Below are 13,560 nucleotides of genomic sequence, written 5' to 3' on the forward strand. Positions count from 1 at the left end.
GTTGATATTGTATTGTACAGTTCCCTTGCTTTTCAATGCATATTATCCAGGTGGTGCCACAATTATGTACCTGCACTTTGCATCGGTACTGGTTACTTTATATGAGCTGAGATCCCTGATGATTTTCTAATGCATTGATCTAGCTTATTCTATTTAATTTAATTTGCTTGAAGTTTATCCTATTGAATCTATTGGCTACATCATGTGTTGTACTTGTTTAATCAGCCGTCAGTGCAAAGTTTTCTGACACTAAGTGCCTTGAGAAACTATTCACACCCCTTGACTTTTACACATTTTGTTGTTACAGCCTGAATTTAAAATGAATTAAATTTAGATTTTGTGTCACTGTCCTACACACAATACCTGTAATGTCAAAGTGGAATTATGTTCTTCAAAATGTTTACGAATGAAAAACTGAAATGCTGTGAGTCAAGTATTCAACCTCTTTGTTATGACAAGCCTAAATAAGTTCAGGAGTTAAAATGTGCTTAACAAGTCACATAATAAGTTGCATGGATTTTAGCATCATTGTTTAACGACTACCTCATCTCTGTATCCCACACATACAATTATCTACAAGGTCCCTCAGTCGAGCAGTGAATTTCAAACACAGATTCAACCACAAAGGCCAGGGAGGTTTTGTAATGCCTCACAAAGGGCACCTATTGTTAGATGGGTAAATATAAAAATGCAGACATTGACTATCCCTTTGAGCATGGTGAAGTTAATTACATTTTGGATGGTGTATCAATACACCCAGTCATTACAAAGATACAGGTGTCCTTCCTAACTCAGTTGCCAGAGAGGAAGGAAACCGCTCACGGATTGACTTTAAAACAGTTCGAGTTTAATGGCTGTGATAGGAGAGAACTGAGGATGGATCAACAACATTGTAGTTATGCCACAATACCAACCTAATTGACAGATTGAAAAGAAGGAAGTCTGTACAGAATACAAATATTCCAAAACATGCTTCCTGTTTGCACTAAAAGTAATACTGCAAAAAATATGTGGCAAAGCCATTCACTTTTTGTCCTGAATACAAAGTCTTATGTTTGGGGCAAATCCAATACTGGTTACCACTCTCCATATTTTCAAGCATAGTGGTGGCAATAACCTAAAACACAAGGCGAAATCTAAGCTGCTTACCAAGAAGACAGTGAATGTTCCTGAGTGGCCAAGTTACAGTTTTGACTTAAATCTACTTGAACAATCTATGGCAAGACCTGGAAATGGTTGTCTAGCAATGATATATTTGACACAATCCAGGTTTGGAAAACTCTTAGAGACTTACCCAGAAAGACTCAGATGTAATCTCTGCCAAAGGTGCTTCTACAAAGTGTTGACTCGGGTGAGAACACTTCTGTAAATTAGATATTTCTGTATTTCATTTTCAATAAATTTGCAAAGATTTAAAAAAAAAAATATGTCTTCACTTTGTCATGCTGGTGACACATCCATGTTCCCAGTTGGGGATTTACAATAATAATAATTAAATCGATCAAGCGCTTTTCCACCTAGATGCTCAAAATGATTGACATAGCAAGGGATTAACTTGCCTCGTCCACCACCAATATGTGGCACCCACATGGCAACCATTTGTGTCAGAACACTCACCACACAGCTAGCATGGTGAAGAGGTATATGCCAATTAGGAATGAGGGGGATGATAAGGTGGCATTGATAAAAATGAAGCCAGGTTGGGTTGGGAATTTAGCCAGGGCACCAGTGTAAACACCCCTACTCTTACGATGAGTGCCATGGGAATAATACAGTTTATTAAATTCAAAGGGATGGTGAAGGAGAAGGCGGTGACGGACGCCCAGGAGCGCTTTGGCGACCTGCTGGCTAAGCTGCGCTCGGACGGGGAGGAGCGTGTGCAGCTGGTAGAGGAGAGGAGCAAGGAGCTGGCCACCAAGGCTGCCGACCTCCGTGACCAGGTCTACAAGCTGGAGGAGGAGAAGAACGACAGAGAGGTGTGATATAGGGGTGGGGTGCATTCAGCAAGGCACAACGTTGTGGAACAGTTTAAATATATAATGTAGAACAAAGGCTCTTTCTCACTTCGTCTTTCCTGGGTTCCTCACATTCTCTCTCCTCACATCAAAAAGGTATTGGAGAAGATTAAGGGGAGGGACCTCAGACATTCCTCCTACAATACGGTTGAGAAGGAGGCAAGGAGATAAGTTTCAAGGAATCACAGAAAGACGCTTTGATGTAGAGCCCTAAAAAATGCATCCTTCCTTCATTGAAGTAATCACTGATTAGATATTAGATTGGTGAATGCAAGGCCTCCAAACACATGGTTTTCACCTGTTCAGTCATTTTGAATCAGTGACTACTTCAAAAAAGGGAGGAAGGATGCAGCTTGAAAGAATTTGAACAGGGCCCAGGATAGAGAACAGGATAGCTTTCAGTAGGGCACTACGCTGTGGAATGTACAGATATAACTATTTCATGTAGAGCAAACATGCCTCAGGCATGTAGAATAAGTAATCACGTCACCTCTATAACATCCACTTCAAACAGAAGCTAACTTTAGCCACCAATAGCCGCAAGTCAAAGAGCACCTCCAACCTACGCTTCTCATGATCTACTCATGTAGTTTTGTGGCGCTTCCCATCCTCCTTTTTTATACTACATAAGAGGATTAGCTTGTCCTAATCACCCCCCCCCGCGCTCTCTCTCTCTACCAGCCCGGAAAAGTTCAGTCTCTCTCTGTTTAACAAAAAAAACGTTATTTTGCTTTTACTTTTTCATGGCCCACAGACTGGTTTGAGGCAGCTGCAGCAAGAACTCGCCGACTCACTGAAGAAGCTGTCAATGAGCGAGGCTTCCCTGGAGGTGAACACACGCTACCGCAATGACCTGGAGGAGGAGAAGGCACGACTGCTCAAGGACATGGACCGCCTTAAGGGGAAGGTGGGCGGATGCAAATGGTTCAGGTTATGATCCGGTGACGGGAATATGATCCTAGATCTGGGGAAACGTCACCCCGGAGAAGGTTGGAAGCATTGTAGGACCAGACTTACTAGAACGGACATCCCCATTCAAGTTCAATTCTAGAAATTATATTTCTAAAGGAGACCTATTGGTAGGAGTAAGACAGTGCCTCCCTGTGGCAGTTTATGGTATCTACAGTCTCCAATGTAGACTGGCTGGTAGTGGATACTGTGGCATCAATCAAGCTGTTTAACCTGTCTTTAATTTGACAGCTCACTAGTGAAGTTGGATTTTTTTGTATACGGCTGGCTACTGGCCGGGTTAGGGTTACGGTAAGAACTATGGTTCAATGTATAGGTTAACAGATGTTCACAGTGATGCTAGTGACCTGAGATTGAGATGGTCGTATGACCACTTGATCTCGGGCCTGTTCAGGAGGGTGCGACACTACAGAATGTTCCGATGGAAAAGTATTGTATAGAATAGATATGACAGATATAATAGCATGATTCCCTATTCTATCTGAATGTTCAGATAGCAATATATTGTGGAGAACAAATGTCATTGTCTGTCAAGTAGAATAGGGATTCACGTTAACTCTGTGTGAACTTGCTACCTCACAGCTGGAGGAGAGCGAGGACCAGTACGTTCAGGCAGAGCGGCGCATCAATGCTCTGAAGAGCAGTCTGGATGAGAAGGAGCGAGAGGTGGTCGCCGCCTCTCAGAAACTGCAGGAGGTGCTGTCTGCCTTTGCAGGCTCAGACACCACCATTAAACAGCTGGAGGAGGCAGTGCAGAGGTACACACGTGCATGCACACGCACACACACAACAGCATGCAGGTACACAGGCACGCTTGTACTTACACACACAAGCAAACACAAAAGTACAGTCGTGGACAAAAGTTTTGAGAATGACACAAATATTAATTTTCACAAAATCTGCTGCCTCAGTTTGTGTGATGGCAATTTGCATATAATCCAGAATGTTATGAAGAGTGATCAGATGAATTGCAATTAATTGCAAAGTCCCTCTTTGCCAAGCAAAGGAACTGAATCACCCAAAAAACATTATACAATACCTAATGCAACATATGGAGTACAAAACTATATGGGGATATCAACGACAGCAGGGGAAAGTGTGTAGCATCCCGAGACCATTCATGTGTGGGGTTGCTTCTCAGCCAAGGGAGTGGGCTCACTCACAATTTTGCCTAAGAACACAGCCATGAATAACGAATGGTACCAACACATCCTCTGAGAGCAACTTCTCCCAACCATCCAGGAACAGTTTGGTAATGAACAATTCCTTTTCCAGCATGATGGAGCACCTTGCCCTAAGGCAAAAGTGATAACTAAGTGGCTCGGGGAACAAAACATTGATATTTTGGGTCATTGGCTAGGAAACTCCCCAGACCTTAATCCCATTGAGAACTTGTGGTCAATCCTCAAGAGGCGGGTAGACAAACTAAACCCACGAATTCTGACAAACTCCAAGAATTGATTATGCAAGAATGGGCTGCCATCAGTCAGTATGTGGCCCAGAAGTTAATTGACAGCATGCCAGGGCAGATTGCAGAGGTCTTGAAAAAGAAGGGTCAACACTGCAAATATTGACTCTTTGCATCAACTTCATGTAATTGTCAATAACATCCTTTGACACTTATTAGATGCTTGTAATTATACTTCAGTATTCCATAGTAACATCTGACAAAAATATCTAAAGACAATGAAGCAGCTGACTTTGTGGAGATTAATATTTGTGTCATTCTCAAAACTTTTGGCCACGACTGTACTCTCACACACAGCGCACGCACACAAACTCAGTCACCAATTTAGGGTTGAATGAAATTTAATCTGTCGTTTTTTGGGGGGGAAACAAACTGTTATAAAACTGTTTCTGAATATAACTACATACTATAGGAATGTGAACGTTGTGACTGTATTATTAATGTTGTGTGACTGCAGATTGGAGATTGAGAATGCCAGGCTGGAGGCAGCAGCAAAGCAGCAGACCAACAAGATCGAGGCACTGCAGAAAGGAGTCCAAGACTCTGCCATGGTGAGTCTAGTCTCTGCATCCAAACATTTTCATCCCCCAGTCAGTTTTCCATATTGTCTTTGGTTTCCATCCATAGGGCTGGGAAAAAGCACCATGTTTAGATATGTGCCATGTTAAAGGGATATTTCAGAGAATTTATCTATTCATATTGTTTACTTATCTTGAAAGTAGTCTATGGACAAGGGGAGACTACTTTTCAAGGTAAATAAACATTGAGTAACTTTGCAGAACTATACTTTAGTGCTGATTTTTAATCTTCATAAGCCCTGGCTGTCTTTTTGTGGTCTTTAACAAATGCTATGTCATGAAATTATAATTTACAGTAGACAAGTTACTGTTTTACAGGAGATATAAGAGTAAATGAGTTGTAATTAAATGAATATTGACTTTAAAGGTATTCAATCTCTTCACAGCCATCTGACTCTGCAGCAGGAGGAGGGGTTGGTATTTCAGACATAGTAGCTGTATACGTTTCTTTGCGTTTGATTTTCTTCTCTGAAGGAAGATCCCCTCAAAAGAAAAAATAAATGAATGATCAGGACTCCCTACACTTTAGCCACTGCTTTTAGATTTGGTCGGCCTTTTGGGCACAATATTTCTACACCAGAAATTCAAAGACATTGCTTGAATGAGTTGTTTTTTTATCAATGTCTTCTTCTGGTTGTGTTGGGTTGTTTTTGATTGGTGGTGGTCTCTTTGCAAGTCAGAGGTCTTTTGATCTCTTTCTTTCTCCCTATACCGGTATATCATCTTGGTGTGTGGTTTGGGAACTATTTTTTGTTTCTATCTAGAGCTGCATGGTGTTACATGCTTTGGATTGAATAGTTTTTTTACATTTTATTTTTATTTTTTATTTATTTTTTAAAATTTTATCCCCTCTTCTGTCTTTTCGGGATTGATTCTTCCCCTGGGAAAATTAAGTTGATCCTATCCTATTTGGATCAGGAGCCACATCTCTTGTCCACATGTTGTATCACTCTTCTACTCTTCAACCCTCAGGTCAGGAACCGTCTGGAGGACTTGGTGACTGGCCTGCAGTGCAGCAAGATGACCCTGGAGGACCAGCTCAGTCAGGAGGTTGGTTGATTACTTCCTCAGTTGAAATTTGTGTTGTGTCTCCATCTTCTAAAGATGCTTCCACATACCACATCTCGCTGTCATTTGCGCTAATATGTCAACGCTGTAAAAAGATTAACACAATAGGCCAGGTGCCCCACAATATATCTTTACGTGTTTAGCTTCACAAATTCAGAGACGGGCAAAGGGTTTTCGTTTGTAGTCTTGATATGGACCACTAACATTCGGCTCTACATTAGTAGCGTAAGCCTACCCCTCTGCCTTCAGGTGCAGAAGCAAAGCATGCTGTCCCATAACGCCCAGGACTCCCATGCGCTGTGGGAGGAGGAGCTGAAGAGCCGCTCCAAGCTGGGTCTGCGTCTGGCTGAGCTGGAGAAGGAGAAAGGAGAGCTCAGCAGCCAGGTGACCAATCAAGACGACCACTGGCACACACACAAACGCACAGCTGGCCATTAACACCTCACTTGTGAACATAAAAAGCACTGCCTTAAACCAAGGCCCTGTTCAGAAACAATCCCCAGCATCTCTCCTATTGAATGTTTTATGTCGAACGTCTCGAACGTCACAATACTACCGTCTTAATTCAACAGGCCATTATAGACAAAAAGCCGCAGAGAATGGGATCTACCACAGGGATTCACCTATATGCATTGCTCCCCGGTTCAAAAATGTTTAAAATATAACTGAATTGGTCTGTGGGACCCCAAACCGATCCAAATGTAGCATGCATCAGTCAGAAAATTGATGAAAACATTATGAATCACCGGTTCACTAAAATGTTTTGCTGAAATTACCTTCCAAAAAACCCGAATATTTTGTGACAACAGCATCCTCTTCTTCAGTGTCGAATTAATCATGTAATTGTGTTGACAGTCATTGATCGACAAGTCATTTTGCATGCCAAACAACCCAATCAAAGCTGACCAACAAGTTTCTTGCTGATCTTGCATTACTGTGCGTCACCTTCAGCATTGAAATGTTTGTAAAATGGCTTGCGCAATATTAGGCTTTATTAGTTTAGTGACAACCATGTTTATCACATACGCTGTTGAAAATGGCGTTTTACCGAAATAAAAGTAGCCTAAGTTACCAGCGGAAACAACTCATCTGGCTATAGCCTACATGCTGATCGGGGGCGCTTACATTAGATTTTATTTCTATTTTTCAGGTTTACCATCAATTGTTTTGCTGGAAAAAATCTGTATATGTGGTACATTTGAGATATACAGGGTAAATGTAATAATTTTATAACGAAGACAGCAATCTGTTTTGCTGTATGGTCGAAGCGGGAGAAGAAGAGAAGCTCGCTCAGTCTGCCAACTTCCAAAAGGTCTAAATCACGGATGGGCAACTTGATTGTGATTTCAGATCAAAAGTGGGGGGAACAAAAACCAAACATTGCCCCCCCTAACTGATATTGGGTTTGTAGATGCCCAGTTTCCCTTATGGCTAAGCTCTCGTGCCTACATACAGTGGTTCCTCCTTTAAAAGTTGCGAGCTTACACTGCGGGACTTGGAGGTACCCAGCTCCACGCCTTCATTGCTCCAGACCACCACAAGGGGGAGTTAGAGCACTCATTATGCAGTTGGGTCCAAAGGTTTTTATATGACTAATCACATCGAGTGGTTCCAATGACGAATTTGACTTGAGCCATCCGTCCCTGGTGACTTTCTTCAGCAAAGATGGCTGACAAAACATTTACGATGGAAGCTAATTTAAGTAATTATAACATCATATAACGAGTCAAGCAAAACATGTACAATTGAGACGAATATGTTAGTTAATGTAGAGACAAACGATTGTGCATATTTTTTGTCAAAAAGTTACTTTACGAAAATCGCTATTTAGCAAGGTCATATCCAATACCAGGTGTATCAAACTCTGTTCTTTGAATGATGCTGTGTCTGCATGTATATATTACAATTATACACTTCAGTGTTTACTGCTCCTGGGACGTCAAAGATTACACATTGTAACTATGCAATAGACTAGAAACATGATTTAAATAAAGGCTGATTTGTAATTCATATATACAGAATAAAAAACACTACATCCTGCCAGCCCGCCCACAAGCGAGCCATTCAGACGGAGAATGACGCGTGGAAGAGAGCAGGAATGAGATGGGAGTAACAGTCCAGGCTATTTGCTCTGAGACCGGCATAATAATGTAATTAAACAAGCAGGGAGCAGGTTTATAACCCTCAACATTCTAGCCTGAAGTCCAGCACGCTATCGACTGTGCCCAAATGTATTAATTGGGGTTTGGGCCAATTGTGGCTAAAAACACTATCAATTGGAATATTTAACATTTGGAAAGAGGAAAAAGTTATTATTAGCAGGATGGGCTATTAGCTGAACAATAGACTATTCAACTTTTACTAAAGAATTGTCTAATAGCCGAGTTAGGTGTGAACCCCCCCTCCCCAACTTGAGCTAGGTAATTCACTGTATCACAGTTCCAGTGGGTCCGAAGTTTACATACGCTAAGTTGACTGTGCCTTTAAACAGCTTGGACAATTCCAGAAAATGATGTCATGGCTTTAGAAGCTTCTGATAGGCTAATTGACATCATTTGAGTCAATTGGAGGTGTACCTGTGGATGTATTTCAAGGCCTACCTTCAAACTCAGTGCCTCTTTCCTTGACAACATCATGGGAAAATTAAAAGAAATCAGCCTTGACTTTTTTTGTAGACCTCCACAAGTCTGGTTCATCCTTGGGAGCAATTTCCAAATGCCTGAAGGTTCCACGTTCATCTGTACAAACAATAGTACACAAGTATAAACACCATGGGACCACGCAGCCGCTCAGGAAGGAGCGGTGTGTCTCCTAGAGATGAACGTACTTTGGTTCGAAAAGTGCAAATCAATCCCAGAACAATGCAAAGGACCTTGTGAAGATGCTGGAGGAAAAATGTACAAAATAATCTATATCCCACAGTAAAACGAGTCCTATATCGACCTAACCTGAAAGGCCGCTAAGCAAGGAAGAAGCCACTGCTCCAAATCCGCCATAAAAAGCTAGACTATGGTTTGCAACTGCACATGGGGACAAAGATCAGACTTTTTGGAGAAATGTCCTCTGGTCATAATGACCATCGTTATGTTTGGAGGAAAAAGGGGAAGGCTTGCAAGCCGAAGAACACCATCCCAACCGTGAAGCATGGGGGTGGCAGCATCATGTTGTCGGGGTGCTTTGCTGCAGGAGGGACTGGTGCACTTCACAAAATAGATGGCATCATGAGGGAGGAAAATTATGTGGATATATTGAAGCAATATCTCAAGACATCAGTCAGGAAGTTAAAGCTTGGTCGCAAATGGGTCTTCCAAATGGACAATGACCCCAAGCATACCTGACTCAGTTACACCAGCTCTGTCAGGAGGAATGAGCCAAAATTCACCCAACTTATTGTGGGAAGCTTCTGGAAGGCTACCCAAAATGTTTAACCCAAGTTAAACAATTTAACGGCAATGCTACCAAATACTAATTGAGTGTATGTAAACTTTTGACCCATGGGAATGTGAAATAAAAGATGAAATAAATAATTCTCTCTGCTATTATTCCGACATTTCACATTCTTTAAATAAAGTGGTGATCCTAACTGACTTAAGATAGGGAATTTTTACTAGGATAAAATGTCAGGAATTGTGAAAAATTGATGTGTGTATGTAAACTTCTGACTTCAACTGTATGTTAAAGCCCCTTAGATATTCTCACATCCTAACGGAAAATGCCCTTTAGATATTCATTTAGAGTCCTCCAATCCTCTAAATGTAATTGTTGGCGGAGAGTTACGTCATATAAAAAATATTTTTCGATATACTGTAGGCCTATCGTAGGCAAAATGAATCTCACTAGTGTTGTGTAATGTGCTGTTAAAAATGGTGTAGGTCTTATTTATTTAAAGAGCATATTGAAGTTAGATTTAGATTTCCATTGTGAGATACAGCTTTTGATTGCCGATAGGCGCTTATGGGCTCCCGAGTGGCACAGTGGTCTAAGGCACTGCATCTCAGTGATAGATGCGTCACTACAGACACCTTGGTTTGAATCCAGGCTGTATCACAACCGGTCGTGATTGGGAGTCCTATAAGGCGGCGCACAATTGGCTAAGCGTTGTCCAGGTTTGGCCGGTGTAGGCCGTCATTGTAAATAAGAATTTGTTCTCTACTGACTTGCCTAGTTAAATAATTGTGCACGGTTCGGAATCCATCTGCCTGATGGCCGACCTGCCTATACTGTGCCCTCCACCTCGCTCTCTTTTCCTCGCTAACTTTCTATGAATGATTAAAGTGTTTGATTAGTTGCCGTACTTCCAATAACACAGTCCCTTCACTTCCAAAAAATACTGAATCTTAGGAGTCGATTCCTAGCGGAATATGTTTTCTTTCTACTTCATGTCTTAGTAAGTAACGTTATTTATTTATTTTTACTTGAAAGTACTTTTAAGGAAAGGCAAGGTCGTCACGAGTTACAACAGCCACAAAGTCAGAAGGCCCGCCTACTCAACCAATCAGATGAGGGGGTTTGATGACATGTATGCCAACTGGCTTGCAGGGGCAGATGAGACATGTATTTATTTTATCAAGTGATCTATCAATGATTTGCTTATTTATTAGCTAAACGAAAAGTCCCGTTTTCAGGACCCTGTCTTTCAAAGATAATTCGTAAAAATCCAAATAACTTCACAGATCCTCATTGTAAAGTGTTTAAATACTGTTTCCCATGCTTGTTCAATGAACCATGAACAATTTATGAACATGCGTTTGTGGAACAGTCGTTAAGACACTAACAGCTTACAGACAGTAGGCAATTAAGGTCACACTGAAAACTTAGGACACTAAAGGCCCTTCTACGAACTCTGAAAAACACCAAAAGAAAGAAGCCCAGGGTCTGTGCTTGAATGTGCCTTAGGCATGCTGCAAGGAGGCATGAGGTCTGCAGATGTGGCCAGGGCAATAAATTGCAATGTCCGTGCTGTGAAAAGCCTAAGACAGTGCTACAGGGAGACAGGACGGACAGCTGATAGTCCTCGCAGTGGCAGGCCACGTGTAACAACACCTGCACAGGATCAGTACATCCGAACATCACACCTGCGGGACAGGTACAGGCTGGCAGCAACAACTGGCCGAGTTACACCAGGAACGCACAATCCCTCCATCAGTGCTCAGACTGTCCGCAATAGGCTTAGAGAGGCTGAACCGAGGGCTTGTAGGCCTGTTGTAAGGCAGGTCTTCACCAGACATCACCAGCAACAACGTCGCCTATGGGCACAAACTCACCGTCGCTGGACCAGACAAGGCTGGCAAAAAGTGCTCTTCACTGATGAGTCGCAGTTTTGTCTCACCAGGGGTGATGGTCAGATTCGCGTTTTTCGTCAAAGAAATGAGCATTACACCGAGGCCTGTACTCTGGAGCGGTATTGATTTGGAGGTGGAGGGTCCGTCATGGTCTGGGGCGGTGTGTCACAGCATCATCGGACTGAGCTTGTTGTCATTGCAGGCAATCTCAACACTGTGCGTTACAGGGAAGACATCCTCCTCCCTCGTGTTACCATTCCTGCAGGCACATCCTGACATGACCCTCCAGCATGAATATGCCACCAGCCATACTGCTCGTTCTGTGCGTGATTTCCTGCAAGACAGGAATGTCAGTGTTCTGCCAAGGCCAGCGAAGAGCCCGGATCTCAATCCCATTCAGCATGTCTGGCACCTGTTGGATTGGAGGGTGAAGGCTAGGGCCATTCCCCCCAGAAATGTCCAGGAACTTGCAGGTGCCTTGGTGGAAGAGTGGGGTAACATCTCACAGCAAGAACTGGCAAATCTGGTGCAGTCCATGAGGCGGAGATGCACTGCAGTACTTAATGCAGCTGGTGGCCACACAAGATACTGACTACTTTAGATTTTGCCCCTCCCCCTTTGTTCAGGCACACATTATTCCATTTCTATTAGTCACATGTCTGTGGAACTTGTTCAGTTTGTCTCAGTTGTTGAATCTTATGTTCATACAAATATTTACACGTTACGTTTGCTGAAAAAAAATGCAGTTGACAGTGAGAGGACGTTTCTTTTTTTGCTGAGTTTATATATGGAAAATGTATGTGTTTAAGCAACAAATGTTAGTGCATCGAATCAAATCGTTTCGTTTCTTTAATCCGGGGATGGGCAACACTTGATGGGGGTGGGGGCCTCAAGAAAATCGGAACTCATCATGAGGGGCCGCAGTGGGTCAGTGTAGCCACATCCATACCCACACGTGCAGCCAGAGCCAGCAAAATGACTTTTGTATGGCCCTAAGCAAAATGTTGTTCCCCCCCACCTTGCGAGCAAAACACAGCGACGAGAAACATTTGAAGTTAATGTTAATTTCATGCAATTTTGCACGTTTTGCCATGGGGCGTAGAGAAGATATTGTCAATGTATAACACATTTCATACAATTTTACTAATTTGAGCAGTTTTAATGAGCAGTTTTACAGCTAATATCCGGCAATTCTACACATTTTGCCATGAGGTGGAGGCTTGGGTGGTATCCAGATTGTCGTATCTTCATACCGACCTTATGCCATACCGTGATATCCGGAAATACCACGGAACACCACGGGCTCTGTTTTCAAACCCCACTTGATACTCTGTAAGCTGAAGGTTGGCAATGCTAACAAATACATGCAAAATCCCATGGAGAATGCTAACGATCGCGGTGCGAACATTTTGAGCAGTTTCTGACCTAAACTATACAAGTAACTCAAAGTGCCACTCACAGTTTTCTGCAGGCACAAAACATATATTAGCCAGCATGGCTATTGATCCAAGGGAGGGGGTTCTCTGCTGTTACCAAGCAATTGTTTTTTTTGGAAGAAGCTAATCAATTAGCTAGATAGCTAACTAGCTACTAAATTAGCGAACTAAATGCACAACTGCAGAGTTTTTTTTTTTTTTTGACAGTTTACGTAATAGTTATGATATTTAGCTGCAAACATTTAGTTGAAAATTGTGTAATTAGTTCACCAGGTGCATGCTGCACAACAGTGAGTGACTCACAAGGTTCCGGTCTCTCCTTGTGTGCTTGTAAACACACATCACGTGACACGTGACTGGGGAATACCGTTAGCTTAATAATATTGTGACGGGTGAAATGAAGAACGCAATGTTCTTTATCTCCTAAAGTATTGCACAAGTTGCTACAAATATTAAAATGTATAAAAAAAGTGAAATAAATAGTTTCAACGATATAAAAAAAACATCCCGTGGCTATTTTCCTAATACCCCGGTATATGGTATACCTCCCAAGCCTAGTGGAGTCAAATGTTTTTGTCGTTTTTAATATGATATCTGATGTTCTTTTGGGGGCCCTCTAGTCGGTATTTCGACTATGATTACTACAAGTTTAGATAGCTAGCCGCTAGACTACCTTAGCAATCTAAACATGTTTAGCTTGGCTAATTGAGTGACTGTCAGTGACTGACATAACAAGAGAAAAAC

General features: G+C 42.1%; 1 protein-coding gene across 7 annotated transcripts in view; it reads left to right on the forward strand.

Annotated features, from left to right (window-relative positions):
• si:ch211-272n13.3 (ankyrin repeat domain-containing protein 26) overlaps positions 1-13,560 on the forward strand; it is a 101,297-nt gene that overhangs the window by 56,586 nt on the left and 31,151 nt on the right. For 6 of the 7 annotated variants that reach the window (XM_055934968.1, XM_055934972.1, XM_055934971.1 and 3 more), the window contains 7 exons: positions 1,792-1,976; positions 2,770-2,922; positions 3,567-3,742; positions 4,910-5,003; positions 5,417-5,443; positions 6,003-6,080; positions 6,348-6,482. In XM_055934968.1, coding sequence (XP_055790943.1) covers positions 1,792-1,976; positions 2,770-2,922; positions 3,567-3,742; positions 4,910-5,003; positions 5,417-5,443; positions 6,003-6,080; positions 6,348-6,482 — 848 coding nt within the window. The remainder of the gene's footprint in view (positions 1-1,791; positions 1,977-2,769; positions 2,923-3,566; positions 3,743-4,909; positions 5,004-5,416; positions 5,444-6,002; positions 6,081-6,347; positions 6,483-13,560) is intronic. The other variant, XM_055934969.1, reaches the window with a different exon arrangement.

Source organism: Salvelinus fontinalis, chromosome 9 (assembly GCF_029448725.1).
Source record: "Salvelinus fontinalis isolate EN_2023a chromosome 9, ASM2944872v1, whole genome shotgun sequence".
Classification (NCBI taxonomy): Eukaryota; Metazoa; Chordata; class Actinopteri; order Salmoniformes; family Salmonidae; genus Salvelinus; species Salvelinus fontinalis.